The sequence below is a fragment of the Neopsephotus bourkii genome, unplaced genomic scaffold (genome assembly GCF_033783945.1).
Source record: "Neopsephotus bourkii isolate Nb327-2 ecotype Australia unplaced genomic scaffold, CSIRO-AGI_Nbou_v1 NB_1572, whole genome shotgun sequence".
Lineage (NCBI taxonomy): Eukaryota > Metazoa > Chordata > Aves > Psittaciformes > Psittacidae > Neopsephotus > Neopsephotus bourkii.
This window is the reverse complement of record NW_026902048.1, coordinates 7,673,606-7,698,166: the sequence shown is the minus strand read 5'-3', so window position 1 is coordinate 7,698,166 and position 24,561 is coordinate 7,673,606. Positions and strand designations below refer to the sequence as shown.

General features: G+C 40.0%; 1 protein-coding gene across 3 annotated transcripts in view; it reads right to left on the bottom strand.

Annotated features, from left to right (window-relative positions):
- Nucleotides 1-2,407: 2,407 nt before the first annotated feature.
- Nucleotides 2,408-24,561, bottom strand: part of ZFAND6 (zinc finger AN1-type containing 6) — a 44,456-nt gene continuing 22,302 nt past the window's right edge. For 2 of the 3 annotated variants that reach the window (XM_061371366.1, XM_061371367.1), the window contains 5 exons: nt 13,918-14,093; nt 12,522-12,639; nt 10,342-10,442; nt 4,030-4,143; nt 2,408-3,432 (listed from right to left, as the gene is read on the bottom strand). In XM_061371366.1, the coding sequence (XP_061227350.1) occupies nt 3,284-3,432; nt 4,030-4,143; nt 10,342-10,442; nt 12,522-12,639; nt 13,918-14,068 (633 nt within the window). In that variant the 5' untranslated portion in view covers nt 14,069-14,093 and the 3' untranslated portion in view covers nt 2,408-3,283. The remainder of the gene's footprint in view (nt 3,433-4,029; nt 4,144-10,341; nt 10,443-12,521; nt 12,640-13,917; nt 14,094-24,561) is intronic. The other variant, XM_061371368.1, reaches the window with a different exon arrangement.

Sequence of the window (24,561 nt, the reverse complement as noted above, 5' to 3'; positions counted from 1 at the left end):
AACTAAATACTGAAAACCACCCCTTTTCAATAAAAATAGTCAGATGCCTGTGACTGCCAAGACAAAGAATTGGTTTCCTGTTCAACTTCTTTTGGCAGAGAAGACTCTTGTTAGAAGAAATGTTATAAGACTTGTTAGAAGAAATGCAGCAAGCTGTACAGGCAAATACTGAGAGTAAGATGACACAACAGCATCAATGACAGCCCATCTGTGACAGCTCTTCACTTGTGGAGACACAAGCTCATGCAGTGCTGTTTGAAAGAGGGTCTTGTGTAAAAAACACAATGCCTTGCACAAAATTCTTACCTACAGCACAACTCAATTCCACTGACTGTTTGAAGTCTTTTTAACACAGTGAAGATGTGTTTATTCCAAAAACAGAACAAAACCATCTTGAAAGCATGTTTCAGAGGCACAGTGTGCATCTCAAGAAGACAGATTTCATCAAGTGCTTTGTAGTGCTGTAAACGTGCTGGTATTAATTAAAATAGTCATCTGCTAGCTTCAGGCTGATGACACAAAATACAAAGCTTCACTAGTTACCTAGGCTGAGCAGATCAACCACCACGATAACCCAGAACCAATGCCAAAGCAAATAAAGGTGACATGCAATTCTTAAGTTGGGGAAAGGTGCACTTCCCCTTCTAAATGCAAGCTTCTCTCTGAGAGCCACACACCCTTTCAATATTCTGAACACAGAAATACGCACAAGCCAGAGCAAAGGAGGTTTATCAGATTGCTTCAGAGTGGCAGGTCTGGAAGGGGAACTGCCTGATGGTGATCTGTCTCACTGTTGGTACTGCGAAGGCAGTGCAAGGCAAGTTTCCTCTTAACTGGGCACAGTTATGCTTCCTACTATATAATCAAGGCCCAGAAAGTTAATGCTTCATGAGGTGGAGTATCTGAATTCCAAAGGCAGTGCTGTTCTTGTCCTTTTTCTTCTTTCAATCCCTTAGATACCAAGAAAACACAAACATGACGATGTAAAATCTACAGTGCCTCCTCTCTGCTTGGCCCAGAAGTACCACTGTCAGATGAAAAGCAGACTGGAGGGTAGGGCCTGTAGGGGAGAGAAAAGAACACTAAGGAAAAAAAAAGAGACCAGAAACAGGGAAGAGGAAGGAATCAAAGTGAGGAGTAAAGAAGAGGGAAGTGAACCAAGAAATACCCATGAAAGACAATGCTGCTGCTGGTCCATGCTCCGCACTGTGTTAAGAGGAAGTTCAGCAAATGCTGAGAAAATACAGGATCTTTGACCCATGAGCAGACCATTACGGAAACTTGACGGAAAGAGTTATTTATTCTCTCCTTTACTATAAACCCCATGCGCTTCATAGTTTGTGGTTAAGCCAGTTTTGCAAGCACAAGATACTTGGTTTATTACTGGGTCTTGCAGATTACTTTCTATAGCTGGCTGATAGAGAAAGCTCCTTCTGCTGCAGTGCTTATATGCTAAATGTGGTGCTTTATCTACTAATTGCCAGCCATAGCTTTTAAAAAGCATTCAGAATTTTAAAGGATGGAGCCAGCTTTGATTAAAAATTAAATGTTTTAAATAAAGCCATGCAATCTCATTTATTTCACAAACGCTTTAAAGCAGCAGTAAGTCACCAAGTGAAGTTTCAACTGCAGATCAGTACCATCTGGAGAGGAATTAGGTCTACTTTAGCGTACATTACGTGTGGTGATAAGCAGCACTGGCTGGCACTATAAAACCACTCAACCTTTGAGTTATACAGATGACCAGGGTGCTGCAGGGTTGAGGCACAAACTCACCTGACCAAACAGGCAGTCAGGAAGGAAGAAACTTACTGAGTACACCTTAACAGGAGGGCAGAAGAACAATTCCTCCTACCCCCAAATGGGGATCACTTTGAAGCCTGTAGATCAACCAAGAAGCAAGCAAAGGGCAGCTGTGGCAGTATCAAAGTGTTGAAGTCTCGACTGCTAACCTCAAAAGTAGGGACATCTCATGGGAGAAACCACCTGAAGAACCATTCTCTTGCCTAACTTCAAGGAGATTTGTGCAGCATGGTCTAACAGTGGATAACAAACCCCACAGCTGTATTTTCTAGAACCAGAATCATGTGCACAGATCTAAAAGCCCAGTCAGAGGCCACACCTATTTCACCTGTAGATCTACCCCCAATTTGAGTACACTGTCACAAATGATCCCTTCACCTGCACACGAGTGACACAATGCACAGAGAACGCCCTGGGCAGAATGTATCAATGCACAAGGTAGAAAGCTCCTGGAAACTGGGGTCTCTCTCATATATTATAGGCAAAAAAGAGTAATCAGAAGTTAGCTAGCATTGGATATACATTGCCTCTCTGAATAAATATGCTAAGTAAAGGAACCAGCAATGGAAGGTCCCCACAAAAATAAAGCAAGAGACATCCAGGCTACATATGCCAGTGACAGCCACAAGGGCTCCAATTTTCTTAAATTTTATTTAATCAAAGTTAAGACGTGGATAAACATAAATACAGCACAGGTACTTCAGATCATTCTTCATATTTGTGTACAGACAGACTGATGGATGTAATCCCAATGAAACCTGCAGTCGGTGAAGTGCATACAGCCTTCCCCTCACACACACACAAACAAAACCCTATTTAAAAAAAACAAACAAAAAACAACAAAAAAAAACCAAAAGAAAAACCAACCCCCCACACAATCTCAGCACACACTCTCATTACAAATGATTCATACATAAATAGGTAGAGGGTGCAAACAAGCTAATATGCGAACATGTATAACCTCTCGTTAATGGGGAAAAAAAAAACCAGAAGCAGCCATAATGATTAAAATACATTCAGTTACTGATAACTAGTTGTGCCATACAAGGCATTATCAAAAAAAAGGAAATTGTGCTGCAGAGAAAAGCTATATACAACAAGAAAATAAACTGCAAAGTTAACGCATGCATGTTTTACCCTGGAAAAGCACAGCCCTCCAAATGTTCTCTCCGTGTTTGTTATAAAAGCCCTCTGCACTCAACTAAAATTAAAATGATCATAAAGGATAATACTTGTAAAGTTTACTTAAGTCTTCAGCCACAGAAAACTGCAATGAAAATAAATGTTCAGAGTCATTTTCAAAACAGGAAGAGGAAAAAAAAAAACAAACCCAAAAAATCTATTCATCTGATGACATGCATGATTAAAAGGTCTAGGCAAGATACACTGCTCTACGCTCCTGATGACTAAGGAAAAAAGCTCAAGTCAATTTAATCTGCAGATGGTCAGAGGATTTCTTTATTCCAGCACAAGCAGCAGTTCAGATCTTCTGAATCTTTTCCCCAACAACTACAGGATTCTCTTTTCTGATCTTCTCAGCAGCATCGGCTTTGTAATTGTAAGAGCAACTGTGTACGTCTGAATAACGGTGCATACCACAGTAAACGTTCCCACACCGACACTCGAACCCTGTGGACAGAAACATTAGCTTCAGACATTTCAACATTCTTAATTATACCAGCTTGTTTTAAATCCTGAATGTGTTCACTCACTAGCAATACATCTCAGTCACCAGTGTCAATCAGCCAAAGAGCCTCTGCTGCAGAAAGCATAAGAATCACAAATAATATATTTTGAAGAGATTACAGTAAGATTTTATTTGCCCATTCCTTCCTATCACATGACACTAGCATAAAACATTCCTATAGACCTCCTGCTTTCTTTCTTTATGAACCTGCACCCCACGGAATTCAAGTTTTCTTAAGCCCTTTCACTGAACCACTGCAAAGCTGGTTAGTGGATGGCAGCAAGCTATCATCCAATTCCTCAGCTAAGCAGACTTATAAAAGGAAGTATTTGGAATTATGAACTTCACCTTCAAGACACAAGTTGCAAAACAAAAATCATACATGACTAAATCTAGTAAAAGCCAGTTGAGAGGACCTTTGGCAAAGTTTTATTTCAAACCACCATCAAGACAACCGTGCCCCATTTGCCCTTTAGGAAAACCTTTCAAAGGTCCAAAGCCTAAATAAGTGTAAGAAGAGTAGAATTCATAGTTCTTACCAGTGAGTCCAACCTTCTTCCTACACATGAAGCAACGATTCTTTTTCTGTTTTGGTTTGTCAAGCGACTTGTCTTGTTCTTCAGGTGTAGGCTCTGCATTCCCTGACACTGAAGCTAACATTAAACAAAAGTCAGTAAGAACAAGAGGAAAAAAAAGAAAGTCTGTCTCTCCCCTTCCTCTGTTTAAATCACAGGATAAACTAAAGCCCCTCTTATAAGCTTAGGTTCTGGGGTGAACCATTTTGCTGTAGCTTCCATGTCTTAAGTGTAATGGAATCTCAGCACAGGTACATGAACTCCCTCCTTCAAGACCTTCAATAAAATATAAAGAAAGGATTAATTAAATGCTCAAAGTTCACAATACAAAAATACCATAATGAAACAGAATAATAAAGAATCAGGTTTAAGAGTAAGACTCAAGTGCTGTTAGATTTGGGAAGAGACTCCAACTCCCAAGTGTTTCCCCACCAACGTTACTAGTCCAGTTCCTAAAATCTGCTTGTAAGCAGCACTGTATTTATTAGGACCAGTTGAGTAAAACACTCTGTTTCAAATACTGAATCAACATTATTTTTGCTGGAGGCTGCACTCCTGAGGCCCACACAAAATGCAGGGTTTCAGAACAATCTCTGCCATTCTGTCACTGCTGCTCTTGCACACTTGGAAAAAGCCTACAGAGGGGCTACTCACACTGCCTGGGAAAAGGCACACTGAGCTCAAGATACACAAACTTATAGGGAGGAAGCACTATCCTGAAACCCAGAAGGAAGCAGGTAGGAACCTTTCTTTAAAGACACTTTGGCTAAAGATAGCTTTTAACCTACTTTCATATTCACTCACATCTGAAGGAGACAGGTTATAGGCTGTGTGGGAGAATATAAACAAGTCATGGTAGTATTTGCGTGACCCAGGTATAAATAGAAGTTGGCTGGTTTTCCTCAAGTATTTGCACATTCCTTACATTGCAAAACAGAAATAGAAACCAAAAAACTCAACTTCATTTCAGGAAGGGCAAAGAGCCAGTCTCTGCCTACCAATCATTGCTAGATCATAGCAGGATCAGTCTCCAGCAAGTAAGGGACACAGAAGCCAGGAATATTTGCAGCAAAGAGTCAAAGAATGAAAGCAAGCTCCAGCTAGGAAGAGCATCAATGGAAGCTCAGCTAGAACCAATATTGTAAAGGAGGAAATACAACAAGCCCAGACATTTGTCAGGGAAAAGGCTGCAGGCATCTCTGTGCAGCTGAACTTTTGTTAGGCGGAAAACTGTCAGATGCAGTTCTGTACTAGTTCTATACTCAGTTGACTGCTATTCTGCATGACAATTCTGCTGGGGTTCTTTTTTCCTGTGCTGCTACTCTGATGATTTTGGTTTTTTTAAGAGAAAAGGGAGATTTCCATTTTTGCAATGGAAAAAAGAAAAAAACCCAAAACATTGTAGTCTGTACCAAGCAACAGCAAGAGGTAAGCAAAATACCTCACCACCAGCACAGACTTCACTGAACTGCACAGTTTATTCCAAGGGTTCATCCAGCAAAGACTGTTATACATGGTTCATTAATCCCTTTTAAAAAAATAAAATCGCCCATCTATGTTACAAGCAGAGCTTTACTTCATCCTGAAATTTATAAGAATTGATAGTTTGCAAGAAAAAACGTTCAGTGGCTTCAAATGGCTGTTAAAGAGCACATTTCTGAGTGGACAGATAACATCCAAGGTCTGCAACTGTTAAAGGGCACATTTCTGAGTGGACAGATAACATCCAAGGTCTGCAAAGCAAGAATCGAAACCAGTAAAAACTAAAAGATGTGAGAGACACGTATCAGAAGTAGTAAGATTCACTCAAATGAACCCTTGTAGTGTTATATATGGAACAGACATTGCAGTGTTCATTAATTCATTAAGAAAGCTTCATGCCATAAATTTAGCAGTTAACATTGTCAAGTTTGCATTTCCTGTTGTAGCAAAATCCAGTTACCTCAGTTTAAGTTTTACTAAAAGCCTCTGTAACTAGCCAAATTTAGGAAAAACTGGCACCCTTCCCTGCATAACAAGGCTTTAATACATACACACATTTTCTTTGTGCATATGGCTCTCACATTAAAAAGTGTTTAGAAGTATTTAAGAGCTGCTGCTCACTGTAGAACTGAGTGCAGAGATTCTTCTATTGCTGCTACGAGTCATTTTGGATCTTACAGTAACCATAAATTTTAGATGTCAATTTGGTTTTGCATAGAAGATTTTGAACCAAAATCCTCTATGATAAAATTGTAAGTATCCCACCACTAAGGCATCTTTAGATGATGAAGGACCAGTGTTTAGTGCTACAGCTGTGATGAATGCAATAGAAAAAAAAAGCCAGGTAAAATGCAGTACCACCCAGCTTGGATCTTGCAGGAAACATGTTGCAGCCACTCCCAGCTGCTGTACTTTGTCTGGATTCCAGGATACAGCTGCCTGCTTTGCTTGAACTGATTTCCACCCTTCCCCAGCCTCAGCTCTGCCTTCAGCTGGAGAACAGAAGCACTGGCAGCACCAGTACAAGCTGCCAACTAACCAAAAAGGAATAAAGCATGACACATTTTTCTGGAGCTGACAAGTCGGGCTGGCCACTAGAAGTTTCCTGTTTTACAGACTATGGTCCTAGCTGATCAAAACAAGCAGAGCCTGGACTTCCTCCTAAAGGCAGAAGCTTTTGCTACTGCTTTGCTTGTGCCAACCCTACTTGAACTTCAGTATACTCTGGCCATGAAAACAGCAGCCACAAGACAAAGCACACTCCAGTCCTTGCATCCCTGCAGGCATTTGCTGCAAGACTCTCTCCTCTCTCCTTGCTCTGGATGTTTTACATTTGTCACTCCTGCATTACTAGGCAGAGCTTCTCAAAGAAAAAGGTTCTTCATTTGCACAGGAAGACAATGAACAGCTACATTCGCCTCTTAAGTGAATCTGACCAGACCTATGAAGAAGAATACCCACTCATCCAAAAGAATGAAATACGAAGCTAAGATCGCTGCTACTTCCTAACATTACTTCAGCTTAGTGTTAAAATTAAGCCTAAAATACAGTGTCCCAGTGTTGGGAAGAGACAAAATAAGTAAGAGCACACTTACCTACAGCATTTAGTTTTAAATCTGTTTCATTAATGTTTCCCTCTCTCCCTGGTGCATTCATCTACTAAATCAGGATAGCCTAGATTATTTTCTGTGTTTCTATCATAATCATACTCTACCTCCAAGCCCCTGGTACTGTCACAAAAGTATGGAGTATCCACAGTTCCTTTCTAACCCTGTCTACTAAGCTAGCCTTGGTAAGATCACTGAAGTTGATGCCCTTAGTTCAACAGCACTCATCTTAGGTCCAGCTTAGCTCCACAAAATTCTGTAGCAATTTAGTTGTTTTAATATGAAGGGGTTTTAAGCTTAGTCAGCAATGACTGAATTGTTTTACCTCACTAAAAACCCAGATGAGCACAGAAACAGGTAACTGTTCACAGCAGCCATGTACCTTCTAGCTAGTTATGCAAATCTGAATTTGTATTTTGATTTTCTCAAATTAGGAAGCACACCATATTACGAGACTGACTGCATTTCGCAACGCTCATATATTGACCTCTCTGATTCTCAAGGAGTTAAAAAAAAAAATCAAAGCAGCTGATTTGGCTCCCAGAAGCGTTCAAAAGTGCCAAGAACCCACCTATTAATACAAATTATACTTTTAGCCCTAAAATCCTGATTTGGAAGAGCTCCATAAAGTATGTGATGGACTGTTTGTTCCTGCCTTCCATGGCAAGTCTCATGTACCTTTTTTAAACATCCCTGAAATAAAGTATGCATCCCAATCTGGATGGTTTTAAACTCATTAATGCTAGAGAAGTGAAGAGCCTCTCTTCTCCTGCTTGCAGGCCCTGTTAATCTCCTGGCTAACAAATAAGGGAACCTGCCTGGCTAATCCTAAAATGGCCCTGAAGTTGAGTAAAAGGTACAACAGCTCCTGAGGCAATGTAAAAATGAGTTGCAGAGATGATCAGAATAGAAGAAAACTGAATTCTGAATGATGTGGGGTGGGGAAAAAAAAAAAGCTGCAAAAATTGTGACAACAATCAGTGAAATCCACTTAGCATCCATCATAAGCAGCTTTCCTTTCCAAACTTACACTTTCAAAGCAAAACACTGATTTTCAGTTAAGGAATAGCACAGAAGCAATACTTCAGGAAACAAGGCTGACCCTGCCACAGTGAGTTATAAATAGGGATTGTAATTTAGAACTGCAATTACATGGTGGTGGTGTTCTTAGTTTAGAAATCACTATGGTACAAAGAAAATGACACAGCTGAGTAGTCTAAACACCTGATATAGATTGAGCATTGAAATACATACTGTAAAATGTGTATACGCCCCTGAAATCAAAGCTTTGAGTTCAGAAAACCATCTTTTCTACTTACAAGGAGAATTAGCTTCAGAGGTGAGAATTAGAAGGAACACTGATTTATGCAAACGCATAAAAGACAGTCCTCAGAAAACCTGCTGGGAAAAGTCTTTTCACAGGCCCAAGCCACCTCAAAGCATCAAAACACGATTTTAAAATAAAGCACTCCCCCTACCTCTCAGTGCAAAGACAGTAGATCTTGCAAGCCTAGAGTTTCAACTTTCAGCAAAGCCAAGATGCATATGTAAAACAGAAAGAGTAACTCAGGTACTGGAGGGAAGACTAAGAATCATGAGACTAACAAAGGCAGGGGGTATTAGGAAGATCATCTTACACAAGCCGCCTTTATGATCTCCAATATACCCATCCATACCAATGTAAACCTACAGTGCAATATTCACATGCCAGACTGAGGTGTTCTACTTCAGAGAGGTTCCCAGGAAGAGATGTGCCTGCATGGGAGCAGGGCTGCTGCATGAGGCATCCAGCACATCCCAGGTTCCCTCTACTGCAGAACAGGGGTGACAGTAGAACCTTATCTGAATTACTCAGAAGTCTATCAATTCATAATCTAGCTTGCAAACCTACCTCTGCTGTGCTAATCTATAGAGCTTCAGAAGCATAAGCATTTCCAGCACTTGCTATTCTCTTAAGCTGGGCAAGGCCAGATATCATCGATCGATATTAAGAGCATGTCTTACACGCACTGTCAAAACTGAGGCAACAACAGCTCTCAGCTTCAGAAAGAAAACTTGAAGATATAAAAATTTACAGCTAGAATATACCTTTTAAGATTAAACATCTTTCAGTAACTGACATCTCAAAGCCTAGTATAAAATGGCAGTAGCATTAAAGCATTTTCTCCAAGTTTTAAAGCTGTTGTTTGTATAACAGAGGTGGCCTTAATCAGCACAACAGCTGAATAACTACTCTTCCCTTCCACCTAAAAGAAGGGTTTGCTCAGGTTTAGAAAGGTATCCAAAACCCAAACTTTGATACCAGAGGTACAATAAAAGAATGTATATTTAGCATCTTTAAAGTGGAATTACATGTTGTATCTGTGGAAAACCCAAACTCCTATGTTTAGGCTAGTCTACAGAAAACTACCCACTAAAGCCTTAGTTAGCTGTGTCAGCAGAAGTAAAGGCAGAATACTTGCTGACTTGGTTTTAAGTATCTTTTACAATGTCTGTGGATTTCAAGTCTGAACATTTTTGCCTTTTCTTAAGAAACACTTTTTTAAACTCTTTCATTTTAAGCTCTGCAAGCCTGCACATAAAAAGAAAAGAGGGGGAAAAAAACCCCAGTGTACCAGCAATAAGGATGTTAGGCCAATATAGTTAAAATCACCCACTCAGCCATTTTCCTTCACACAATCAGTTTGTGGTTTGGTTGTTTCCTAAACTGAATGTCAGTGTGCCAAATTATTACACCACTACAGTACATAGGTGAAAGGTTCTTCTATCGGTATTTCATGCTTATACAGAATACTAACACTGTTCTTATAATAGCTATGTCCCAATACCCTGTATCACAAATAAGAGTTATAAACTTGTGATATTTGCTGCATATGACTAGTCTGAGAAGATACTCAAAACCCTACTTGCATGTAATAGCTGTGGCATAAAAGACAGAACATTATACTGATTTATGATGTGCATTTCTAGCCCCAATCAACACACTTCTGGAAGATACTGCAATCACCAGTTAAACATAAGTTTCCAGTTTAAGACTTGCCTTCTAAGGTTTATCCTTACTTGCCTTCTGATTTCACAGACTATTTGTGTTTGAGATTAAGCTCTCTCTTGAACAGACATATATTAGAATAGTCAAGACTTTAAAAACATCATTCATCTGTTTTGCCTCTGAAAACTAGGCACTAACCTTGCAAATCTTCTGTCTCAGGTACTGTTTTGTCCGCAGCTGTACTATCTGGTTGAGATGATGCTACAGATTCTGTTAAGAGTGACTGACTTGACACAGGGCTGGAAGGTAAAAGAAAAAAAAGTCACTATTTTTGAGGTATGCCAGGTATTCCAGGAAGAAACACATTATAGAGTCTTTCTTAATGAAAGCATGCCAACACTTTTCATGCTGAAGTTGCTTCTGTCACCATTTAAAAATGCCAGTGTCCAAGAGTACTAGAGAACCTGAATTGATGAAAAAGTTTAATGTTTTGTGTTAATATTGAATGTAATAAACCAGTTCAACTATAAAAAGGGAAAAATATTTTGGGGTAGTCTGAAGTATACACAGAAGCAACAATGCAGCATTCAGTATGTAAAGATTTTTATAACATAGGTCAGCAAGATAATTGTAGAGGAGCTACTTTTGGTGTTCTAGTGATATGAACAAGAAAATTGCAGCATGTCAATGTTTCCAGTAATAAAACATCTGCAGCTGTACACAGAACTCCTTACGTTTTCACAGTTTAAAGTGGTGCTGGCCAAACTTCCCAACCCTGTCAGCTATACTGCTAAAACTCACAGCATGGCTGGAAACTCACAGATGAATACCTCAGATGGTTCTGTGCGAGAGGTTCAGTATTAGCAGTCACACACAGCCAAACTGTTCACCCAGCAGCTCTACTATGGAACAAGAGAGAACTTAAGTCCCAAGCAAGAGGTAGCACTACCCCATTTACCCAATCTGTCTCTCCCTTTCCACTTAGAGATTCACTCCATATCCAAGAAATTGGATTATCCAGCAGCCCACGAACCAAAGCCCTATCAGTAATCCACGACACAACCAAGGCACTGGAGCTGAAATACTAATTGCCAAGAACTGCATGCGGATCCTTAACTGCAACTTTGGTCACCTACAAAAGGGCATTGTCAATTTACTAGATATTTCCTCAGCATATCATAACTGAGGTATTACCAGAGACTGAAGTTGAATTCCTGCTTTTATGTTGGAAAAAAGAAGTGAAACTCAAACTTCAAAAGAATCAGTGCAAGAGCAACTATCCACTCATTTCTCCTGTAACCAGTAATCAAGCCAGTGATCAAAAAGATACTTTTTTTCACTTTCATGCTGTTACAGGTCATGTGAGAAGAACCCAAGGCACTGTAATTGGTTCACTCTGTGCCTTGAGCTGGATCTTTTTGTTTTGTTTTTTGCACATACCAAAAGAGTTGTATCAGGGTAAGTTATCTATTTTCTATCCCAGTCAGAAATCCCAGAATGGCAAGACCAAAAATAGCATCAAGCATGGCACCTAGCTCTCAGTTCATATGTAGGATCCAAACATGAGATAACACTTCCTATAAAAAGCTAAGGAGCAGAAAACAGTCTGAAAAGAATTGGCCAACAATAACTGATGAAATCACCCTCAGCCTGTGCTTTACTACATTGTGATTTCTAAAGGAAAGTTAGAATGAGTATTACTGCAAGTTAGTGTGCTATAGGATGGAAGCTAACATTTTCCACCCAATTTCCAAAACTGAAATGCAGCCACTAAAAATAAACAAATATTTAGCTTTTACAAATGAAAAGCACTTAGTACGTCTGAGTGATTTACAAGAAGACATTATGCCTCCTTGAATAATCCAGTAGGAAATTGCTTGTTTAATCAGAAGTTCCATTGCAAAACTTACAGTAAGATTCAGATACCTCTTTTCCCTCTTCTAGTACACTCCACTTTTTGCAAAGCAACTAGTTTAGCATATTGTATATCATACATTTATTTATGAGAACTCTGGAAAACAGCTTTCTGCCATTTTACACAATCCTCACATTTCCAAGATGGAAAGAGCTCTCCTTTGGTAAAGGTACAGCCAACTGCATGTTGCGGAGTCAAAAGATCAGCCAGACAAGCCTCTGTAGAACAGCATGAAGCTGGCATAGCTCCTATTTGAGGCTAAACTCTGAAGATGAATTTGCATTTGAACGTAGCAAGATGTAGCTACTATTTACTGTGAGATCCCACACTTTAATTAGCAGTTAAATCTTACACATTTTCCTAATCCAGGTCCTAGTATTTAATTATGCAGTATCAGTACACTTCATTTAATCACCCCAATACAGATATTTACTTCAAAGCCCAGAACAGAGAAACAGCTTACCTTGGCTGCATGGATGTCGATGGAGTCGATGTAGGTTCTAAAGCTGACTGAGTTTCCTGGGCGCTGCCTTCTGTGCACTGAACTGGTAGGGACTCAGTTATACTACTGACAGAGGATGCTGGAAGGAAGACACTAATGTAAATATGTTACACTACTTCCCTTCCTAGGATTACAAGAAGTTATACTATGCAATTATTCTTTGACCCCCCTGACATCGAAGTAATTATGTTTGACTATATTTTGCTCATGTTCCAGCCCCAAGTCCCCAGAAGTTACACTACACAATTTTAAAGGTGGAGCTTTCAAATAGTTACTATTCTCTGCTTATCAAAGCATTGAGCAACAACTTTCTCAGCATGAACTGCAGTATTCTGACATAAGCTTGGGTTCTGGCTGAAAATCCAAGATGGAACTGTGAGAAACAGTAGTGTAGCACCCTAATACAACTTAGAATCCATTCTGAAGTTGTAGAACCTAGATCCCCAGATCTCAATGGAAACTATTGCTTCAAATGCTCTATCTCTGGCAGTGCTCAAAGCCAGGTTGGACAGAGCCTTGGGCAACATGGTTTAGTGCAAGGCATCCCTGACCATGGCATGGGGTTGGAGCTTGATGCTAAAGTCCCTTCCAACCCAAACCATTCCATGATTCTATGATATTTTCCAAGTGCACCCTGAGACTCCTTGCTGTCAGTATTCAGCCAAGCCAGAATAGACATTTTAGCAGCTCCAGCAAAGCACTCCCTAACCCTCTTACCCCCAGAAGAACATCAAGTTGAAAACACTGGAATGCACAGAGCAGAGAAAGGTTTCCTCTTTGAGGACACTACCATTAAAGGGGGAAGAACCCTCTAGCTTTTTCCATAGAGTGAATGTAGGAGGACAGAACTATTTCAATAGGTAATCTGCTTTGTAGGAAAGACCGCAAGTACATGGAACATGGAGCAAAAAGGAATAAAAAGGATCTCTCCCTTAAGTTAAGGGCAACTATTCTTAAAAAGCATCTACAGGTTAATCCTTCAGCATCAGACTGCAGGAATTAAATACCTGTATTTTAAATGCTTTTCACAAACATTCCCCAAGCTAAATGTTATCTCTGCTGTCAGTAATTTCAGGAAAATTATGTTGGCATAGTAATTTTTATTACATTTTTGTATCTTCAAATTGCTAATACCTTTTGTATTAATCTGAGTATTTCCAAGAGTCTACTTCTGAGCAGGTTAATCACAGCACAATTATATCATACGCACTTCATCCAAGCTCATTCCATAATGTTAGAATAAAATGGTTTGCACTAATGCTCCTATATTTTAGTATTTGGACATGATCAGGAAGCAAGCTGCCATCTACTGTGTCATTTGGAGTTGTTCAAACAGCTGTATGTTGGCATTACTTACCAGGAGGGCTAATTCTACCATTACTGTTCTGCCTTTGAAGGTGTTCTTTGTAGCACACTGAACACATGCCATTTGTACGAGGATTCCCATAAAATCCGCAACCAGTGGAACAAAGCATAGGCACTTGGCTACGGTTAGTTTCTTGAGCCATTTTCCCTTCTTCTACAAACCTGAAATTGAAACATACAACCCAGTATTTACCAACCTGATAATCCCTTCTTTTTCAGTTGACATTTGAATATCTAGAGTTTCCCATAGTTCAGCAAAAAGATAATCCATAAAAGAAGCCTTGTGGATAACTCAATGCCTTTTCCTAATAAAAATCTACAAGGTCTGCTCAATAATAGAGACACAGCCATATATATGATTTACATGCCCCATACATACAGACTGTTCCAGCCCCACCATTTTGTGGTCAACATAGAGCTTGCAAAGAAAAGTAATTTTAGGAAATAAGAATGGAAATAGTACTGATTTTAGCAGTAAGTTAAGGGAAGGTAGGGGAGTAGGACACTTATGTCAAACCCTTCTTGAACCATGAACACCTGATACTGTGAATGAGTACTGTAGAATGAAAAGACAAGCATGGTACCACTTACTTACTGCGTAATAGTTATTAACAACAGTCACATGAATTCACAAGTTACTGTTTAGTCACCACGTCATTAGTGGAGAACAACTACTACTTACCACAAAACCTGAATTATGATTTTTCACATTAAAAAAAAACAAAACACTTTTTCAGTCAAAAATACTATACTATGCACATGTAACAGTTTTGTGTGAAGAGAAATAAGAGATAAATACCAAGGCAACTCCTAACATCCTTAGCTTTAGTTTTCTTTGTAAAAGATCTGTAAACCTTAGTACATGAAAATGACAAAAAATAGCCATATGCAACAGTATTCTGAGCCCCCGACTGTTCTCAAATGGTCTCACCTGTACACAAGTTATTGACATGTCACTCAGTGAGATAAAAATTCTTTTTCCATTATGTACCCCCTCAATCTTGCCCTTTTTTTATCAGTTTTGAAAGTACAAAACAAACAAACAAAAAAACCCCCAACCCTTCTCATTAAGAAACCCAAGTATCTCACGGTATTAATTCAGTCAAGAACAATTTAAGCCTATCACTTTATACTTCCTGATCAGAAGTTAGGCTCAAGCATGGATTATTTTAGTTCTTGCCAGTCAAACCAAAGATAACCAATATTACAAAAACAATAATAAATAATAATAAATCTTTCAAGTAACATCAGTACAAAAAAAAAAACCAAACCAAAGCCAGAGATGAAGGGGTTTCAAGATGTTTGAATAATTCACCAGCTACGAAGTTACAGAATTAAACTACAGTAAGAAGTACACTAGAGTAAAAAGGCTTCCTTTTACATAAGATGTTTTTGAAGCCAAATACAAACAAGTTTCCCATTATTTTGGTTTTATACAAATATCCTCCTCTCTTCTCACACCCACATGCATTGCATTTTGTTTTTATTTCCCCAAAGTATATGAAATTGATACCTCAAAAGCAAACCCCTGGGTTGCAAAGCTAAGAACAGAAATGACAGTCAAGTTCTCTATTCACAGCAATAAGGTACTCTTCTCAGGATGAGAAAGCATTCAAGATACAAGGAAGATGTACAGGCAGGATGACAAAATAAAAATCCCTGATAGTATCTCATTCAGCTTCAACCTGCAATTAAGCTTATTTCAGCTGTTTGACTGTACTCCCCCATCCCAATATAGAAGCATTTGCTTTCCACATACAAAGCCCCCATTGACCTCAAACGACAGCTAAATTTGATTTTGCTGAAGTACTGTACTTGTAGCTGAAAGAGCACTTTCATTCCTGCCTTTCTCCAGACAGCCCTTTAGAATTCAACTGCAAGTAATGCAAGTGGGAATTCAACTCTTATGCTGGGCCCAACATTCAGCAGGAGAAGACTCAGGAGAGTGTAAATGAACACGAGTTTTCTATGCTTTGGTAACTCAAACCCATTTAAAGATTAAACCTTACACAAGTCACTCTTGGCACAGAATGTTCAAGATTGAAAGACTAATTTAAAAATATTGGACAGAACATTTCATAAGGGCTAACATATTCAGTGGCACAATACAAGTATTAACCCTTTCAATTTCAAGCAGCAGCACAGTAAAAGAGCCTCACCGCACAAACTTTCAAAACTAACCCTGATGGCCTTTCTGGTCAATAGTTAGCTTCAAGCAGCACACAGGAACTCAACAACAGCACCAGTTACTGCTAATTTTGTTACTCCCTGACACAACCATTACTGAAGGACCAGGTGCTAATGCAATCACAGCATTACAATTTCTAACATGGATGTAAAAAAAAGTCTGCTCCGATTCAATAAACAAATTGTGAAAGGTGCACAAAGATGCCCAGAAGAAAAACAAGAAAAGCTGGACTGAGTTCCAGCTAAGCCAGTTCCCAAGTTCATTAACCAGTGGATCCTGCCACCAGCCAAAGCACAAGCCACTGGCATGAGGCTCCAGAATACTTAAATCTCCCAGGGGAAGTGCCAGGGATTCTTCTGAAGAGTTTTAATAAAAGCCACAGGAAGCGGAAGATCCTTCATTGGTTGCTAATATTTGGGGAATAAAATGGACAAGAGATAGGATCAAACTGATGCAATGTTATGAAGTCAAATGAGAAATAAGTTTAACACAAACACAATGGTGTGCTGCGCTCTGAAGAGGGCAATCCCAGTCTCCCACACCAGCTCCAGGGTAATCTGTACCTCTACCCACCCAACTAGTCCCCTGAGCCACCAAAAACCCCACTGGGAAGAAAAGGGCCATCACCACCATAGAAAGTTTTCCAACAGTTCACTGAGCTCAGTCAGTTCACACACAGAGAGAAGCAAAAAAGGAAAGAAAAAAGCATAATGCACAGGCAGAAAACTGTGGAACTGATGCAAGGGATGACAGATGACACGTGACAGAGGGGAGGGACAACACACATTTTGGCAACTGCTGAGATGGTTGAACTGATCTATTTGAACCCTAAAACCACAGAATGCCAAACCAGTATATGCAGCCTTTGCTCCCCGGCTTATGACTCTGTTTCCCATGCTGTTCCCTCCCTCTCACTACTGACATGCACCAAAATGAATCAAGGAAGTGATCAAACTTAGAAAACCAACCACTCCATCTTCTGCCAATTAGTTTTAACACAGACTGCTTTCCGAGCTTGTGTTTGTGACACGTGCTGCATGGGGATGAGAGAAGGTCTAGCCGAAGACACGTGTGGAACCACTTGTTTCAGCAGCAACGCAGGCTTAAAGCATTAGCCTAGCTTAAAACAGGCATTAAAAATGTAAGGGAGGAGATCCAAGTGCTGGCGGTTCCTGCCACTGCACTTCAGACATGCCTCTCCTGTACAGATCCAAACTGCACGTGGGCAAAGGCCAAGATGACAAAGCACTGTGCCTCAGGGACTTTCCTTCCTCACTGCTCAGGCAGAAGGAGTCAAACAGCTACAAGCAGAGCAGCCTGACTCTGTCCCAATCTCTGCAAACATGTACAGCAAGAGGTCACTGAACAGATGTTTTGGGGGGAGGGAAGACCTCCCCTCACCCCAGTTCTTGGCTCAGGTTCAGATGATTTTTGTGTCAAAACTGTCCATAATTCCTCACACAGGAAGACCTTTAGTATTGCAGAGCCAAGCCATCACATAAGCCAGTAATGGTGGGCTGTCACTGAAATTGCAGCCTTAGCAGCACTGTGAAAGGAGTGAGCCTGCTCCCACAGCCCCATCCCCTGCTGCACACCCCCACCCTTGAGTCGGATCAGTTCATCCATCTGACGGAAAAAATGGGAGCATTTATTCTGGTGGACTGGAGAGCTTGCTGAGCTGACAGAGATCAACTAGACAACTGACATACAGCGCAAAAGGAAGTGACAAGGCTAAAGATAGGACGACCCTTTACGGGGGCAGCTAGCCCTTGCTGAGCATCACTGTAAAATATATCCCAAGTGCATACCCCACCTGTAGTTTCAAAACTGGTCTAGCTTGGCTGCAGTACAAAACTTAAAGCAACTTCATAGTTGAAGTGACAGCAAATGTCCTGGGATCATCATGGCTACATGTATCACAAGGTATCACAAGATAAATGTGGAGCTTGTAAATACTGCAAGTACCTCTGGGCTCTGCCCACTCCCCTCAAGCTGTGCGTGCACAGCATTCATAGGGTCACCCTGAACACAGAATTGACTCATCTTAAAAAAAAAATAATACAACCCAACTCTTAACAATATTTTAAGCATATTCCCTGTTTTGCTTTGCAGTAGTATAACCACTTGTACAAGCACTAATAAGTAGGAAGCAAAGCAGGGGGAGTACAAAAGCCTTAAACAACATGAACCCAGCACATTCACTTTGTTGAAGATTAATTCCATGAAGAGACTTTTCGTATTAGCTAAAAATTGCTAAGCTTAAGCCAAAACTGCCTCTGAAATTTTCTTCTCAAAGCCACTAGAAGCATAGCAGCCTGCAGAGCTGTGTGCTAAGTCCTCTTCTACAAATTTGGTGCTTCAAGTGTACCCATACCTCCTACTCCTGTCACACCAGCAACTTCATGCACCTGTAAGTCCTGCTTACTGCTGCTACAGGTCCTACCATTCCCCACTCACCAGTGCACATTCTCAGAGTAAATTATTCTCTGTATCAAGCAAAACTCACAATCAACCATATAAAAGACATTCCCAATTATAAAGTGTATAGAGCTGAAGCTGTAGAAACACTAAAGCACTCCAAATCTTTTGGACATCAGCTTCTGTAGGGAGAGACACGCCTCTCTTCAAAACTCTGCAGAGCAAGTAACAAAATATTTGTGTACTTCCCTTCCCCACAATGCAGGTACCACAATACTAGTCTTTCTTCCACCTCCTTCTTTTCCTATTAATTAAAATGTTCATATGCTACTAGTTTCAAATCACTGATACCCTAGCTTCATAGCCTTCAAATGTTAATCAGTAAGATCAGAGCACAGTATTTAGCAGGATTAAACACGAGGTTTTAGAATAATCTCTTTCCCTTCCCCCTCGTCTCAACCAGAAAATAAGAACTCCTGCACAGAAGCCAGCCTTCTCATCTTCCTCAAAGATTTCCTGAATTCCAGTTGGCCTCATACTTCAAGTTGTGGTAGAGAAAGTGAGCAGATCCTCACATCCACTACCTCAGCTCAAGTACAGTCTTGTGTTCGGCAAACACTCCTAAAATCCATGACTGGTATGGGAAGGATCCCTCCCAGCTGCTAACAGTGAAGCAGAAGAGACCACCCAAACAGCATTCTCCTTCAGCACTGAACTATACTGATGCCAGCTTGGAAAATGCTTCTCAAAGAGAAAGCAGAGCATTTAGCATAAGATGCTCTCTTCACTAAGATCAACGCACTGACAGATTTCAGCTGATGCTCACCTTGAAGGATGAATCCAATTTTAACAAGTGATTAAAATATTCCCACCTCTATCATAATCACCTTCATAATGAAGCAGCTCAGCACAATAAGAAGCACCAGTACTAACGGTCATTTTCTTTGTGCTAACAAAGCAAGGAAGAAACTGCGAAAATTGTAATTTGTGCTATTTAAATATACAGTTTTATCCCAAGGACATATAAAAGCAAGAGACAAAGTTGTGCAGACAAAAATACACTTCATTTTAGAGCATGCACTGGTACAAATACCAATAACACCTGTATCACCCAGATGAAAAGGCATGTTGGTACAAAAGAAACAGTAAATAGGAAATACATTCCTCTACAGTCTTATCAAAACAAAGGCAAATGAAGGCCAAGTAGCAGAGTTCTGCTGAATCTTGCTGAAGTTACCAAAGCACTGGCTGTGTTTGAGGATGCCGCTTCACAGAAGAATTTGCAGATACACAGCTCCTCAGGTGTCCTGCTTCCAGAAGGACGCTACTCAGGGTGTAAAACACTGGACTCACAGAATGACCCTGTTTTCTTTTTACTCTGTTTCTCTCTCCCAAAAGGCCCCAATTTACATTCACTGAGCAGTCATTTGTAGCTGCTTTAAAGCATTAGCATGTCCCAGGAACTTGCTATGGAGCCAAGAAGAACTGGCAGATTTGAATAGGGGCCTCAGTCATTACAGTTCAGGCCAGCTTGCTCACTGCAGTCAGACATGTCATTTCATCTGCAGCTCACCCTGGCTAAAACACTCCAGCTGGTTCAGATTTGCCAGCATAGCTACATGTATGGTTACACTGACCCAGTTTCATCAGAATGCTTTGAGTTAAAAAAAATGAATATGGTTAAGGACCAACTATGCAATCAGATCTGTAAGGGCAGTGACCTCTTTGTTTCTGCAGCAGAACACACAGCTGCTGCATTTTTCAAAACACAGGAGTTATCCAACTTCCTCAGCACTAAGAGAATCCCTGCATTTTAAAGCTTCCAATTCATTCCAGTAGACCTCAAGTTTTCTTCCTGCTTACAACTAAACACAGCTTTAAGTTGTAATTTGAATTACTAAGGTAGAATTTATATAATGACATAATATCAAAACCAAAATATTCACACTAGTGACCAAAGGCTTACATAAGATGTTTTCTCAATTCACTTAAGTCATTCAATATCTACTTATGTTCCAGTCTATTCTTGTTGAGCAGCTTTTTATTTTTGTTTCATGCATAGATTTATTTTAGGCTTCAATCAAGCACTTACATTAGACACTCCCAGCAGAAACTTTACAAAAAGATGGAAAGAGTTACAGAAGCTTTTTCTTCATTTCTAAGTAGTCTGCAAATTTAAATCCTTCAGTACTAGAATTAATATAACTAACATTTGGACCCTCAAGAAAGGTACATTCTCTGTACAGTGTAAATCCCTGGTTTAAGATGGCAGAAAGACTGAAAGAATCACACTGGTGGAAATGAGCCACACATATGAGAGAAAGTGCAATGAAGTGGATGGAGATGGATGGAAAAGAGTTTAGGCCTTAGGAAGGGAAGGAACGTTAGCAACTTTGGTAGTATGATACTCTGACTCGAACTAGTTACCAATGTTACATCATTACGCAACCCAGGAACACTCGGTACAGACAAGGCCCCTAGTGTTAAAGCATGTATACTGCCAACTACAGCTGTCTGCTCTTGTACTCAAGGTCACATGAGGAACAAGAGAACATTTCAATGCAACCTCTTCAGTCTTACTAGGCAGGAACAAAGACATAGATACTATACTGGTATCAAGGAGATCACTGATAACAAGGATTCAGCTTTCTATGCTTGTCTGCGTACACTATTAATAGACTGACTTTGTAATTACTACTTGTGGCCATGCTCAGCCTTTGCAAAGTACAGATTACTAGAACCAAGGATCAAGTGCTGTAAAACAGGGTACCCTGGAAACTCTCATTCACCTCCTGTAAACGCATTAAATTACTTGCGGTGACCACTTAAACTGTACAAACAAAACCCAGAAGTATAAGCAAATTTCTTATTTAATTTCCAAACTTTTTAGTGTAGTCACCATACCAAATAAGGGGGCAATTCCATGAAGTTTACTACTCTACTGAAGATTAACCCTAAAAAAAAACCAACCCTAGTGATGCAACAGGTATATTTTATTGACTAGTAGGAGGAATCACATTTTGTTTACATAGGATTTCAAAGAGGCAGAGTAGAGACAAACATAGTTTTGTCTAAGTGTTGGAATTACTGAAAGCTGCCACAAAAGCTGCCACACAGAGCTACTGGCTCTTCACTACATGATGGTATGGTTTCTGCAGAAATCCCCACTACTTCATGCTGGAGCACACTGCAACTGCTGCAGCACCCAGAAGCGTAAATGCAGACCCTGTATACAGCCTTCAAGAATTTTCCTCCTATTTTTAATGTTGGAGGATTAACAATGAGCCTAAAGCAGCAAAAGACAACTCAAGGTGCCAAGGACTATCACTGTTTGTACATTTAAGCACGTACATTTCAGCTTCTCAATTGCTCGAGATCAACTGCAGCACCACTACAATTCAGCCCTTTCATATGCCAGTACCCAAACTTTTGGTATTCAAAGAAACATTTTTTCCTCTTAGAAAACTTAATAGCCTCTTTATTTACTTCTTATTCCCCAGGAGCACAATACATGTGCAGGCAACCCCAGTTAATCCAAGAAACTGTAGTGCAGAGAAGTACAGAGATGCTTTCACAAAGAGCACCACTCACGTGTTCTGAATTTCTGTCTCTTCAGTGATGACTATCAGAAAATCTAAGCTGACAAAACTGCCTTTTTGGGGAGGTCAACCTGAATGCAAGTGAACAAAAACCAAAACCAAACTCACATCACAAAAGTCACTTCCTAGTTCAAGAGAAAAAGCAGCAAAGAAGCCTTGGAGGTAGACACGCTTGTTTACAGCAAGACACAACAGGGTCCTTCGATAAAGGTAACTAGGTAAACAGTAAAAGCACTGAGAGTGACACTACAACTATAGCTGTTCTGTATGAAGACAATTTCTTAGTGGATTATAGACCACAAAAAGTGAACTTGAGAAAAGAACATGTCATGTTTTGGGAAGCTGGTTTTTTTTACTGGTATCTGAAATGGTCATGGTGAGAAAAGTTTCAGCAGCATATCCAAGGAATGCAGAGAGGACACTGGCCAGCTGCCTCACTGGTCATGCTGTCCTACCCAAAGCACTGTATGTCCATAAACAAGCTAGAGGAGGGACCAAAGTGTTTTTCTCCCAAAATACAAAGCTGCACTTACTCAGTTTAGTGCACCCAGATCACCCCAGATTTAAAGCTAAAGGCAGACAGGCTCAGCAGGTCTATTTTTGGAAGATGGCTGTCTCTCTGATGAAACTGCCACAGAAACCTTACATGAAGTCACACTTGTGATGGAACATGCAACTACTACTAAAAGAGCATACTTTTATGTAGCACTTGCTCTGGCGTCTCTGCTCAAGAGGAATAACGACTCAGGAGACAGACCCATTACAGTAACCAAACTATCTCAGTACTTGCTTGTCAGCAACCTGCTACACCAACTCACAAACCACAGTCTCCACCACATGTAGCTGGACCGCTGTCATGCTGCACTAGTTGGAGATACTGCTCAAGAAGCCCTTTCCTCTCTAGAGTTTGTGCTATCTCTTCCCTGTACTTTGGCATTAAGGTGCCTAATCCAAAGACTACAGGAACCATCAATTTGCTCTCCAGATTTCTACACAGCCCTATAAATTTAGAGCTTACTTGAAATCTGTCAGATTACAGAAATGCCTTCTTTTAAAATGCTCTCTAAGGTAAGAAAGCTCCCCTGACACAGACGAGACAAGGCTACATTCCACTTTCTTTGGCATCACATATTAAAGTTGGACATTCCAGAAGTCAGAGGTTGAGTAAAATTAGAATCGGGAGATTCTAAAATCCTCTATATTCCCTTAGGATACCAGACCAAAGTTTACGGGATGGAGGAGGGCAAATCCACAGATTACCTTCGATGCTGTGTTTTAAAATGGGTTTGGCTTTACAAACTGGTAAAAAGTAACCTGTAAGGATTCAAACACAAGACTACCCATATAATTACTGAAAGAATAGATTCAGTAATCGCTTCTTTTGAGCATCAGTGAATAAGTAATCTTCTCTCAATACAGCATAAGTTTCACTTATTTTAAGCATATCAAATTCAGAAGCGATAAAATCCGCTTTAATACAAGTCCCCAAAATAGACAGTTTCTTGTTAACAAAACACCTGTTGCTGAGAACTGACAGTAAGTACAAAACACATAATTTGGTTTTATAAACAGCACTGTGTAGAATTTTAATTAGCTTATAATGCTACATCTCTATGTGGGCCTAATGCTAAGGGAGGTCCTGCTTTAATATCAGGGTTCCTGGCTGTTAATAAATAAGGTGATCATCGTCATCATTTCTGGCTGGGGCATCTTGAATTCAACTTAACTTCCAAGAACATTGTGATTATCATGCATGATGTGTTGCTCTATTTAGAATTATGCACTATGTCTAATTTAAGTGCTCAAAATTATACAATACCCATACTGTGGTTTGATGGGGAACTCAACCTAAAGCTAAAGCCTGACCAAACAAAGAGTGTATTTAAGGACAAGTTTTCAGCTGAAGAGGTATAAGTATGAAGTTCCCTGTGGTGAAGCTGCATTCCTCATCTTTTGCAATGTATTTAAATTTAGTCAAGGGACTCAAAGGTGCTACTTTGCTTTAACCCTAATGCTATTCTAGGGTTTTTCATTGTTGGGTTGGTTGGGCTTTTTTTCCTTAATTATTATTTCAGTCACTGGGGAAGCCAGGTTACATGATGCCAAACAATTTACTGGATGTCTAAATACTAAAACCTATGACATTGCACAGAGCATAGGAAAGTATTATGCAGTTGATCAGCAACCACCATGCTGGGCAACTGGTATTTACCCACCACTTTAATATACTGTCAAGTCTCACTAAAGATATGAATATACCAACTGGTCACACTATGAAGCTTTGCATCTTTCGTTTCCTCTCAGCTGTCACGTTACACTGCCTGAAACACTGCAATGTGTAAATGTGCAAGTGTAACCAATACACATGCATCCAATATGTATTTATATGCAACTTATGCGATGATTTCATGATAGAGGTAACTCACAGCTT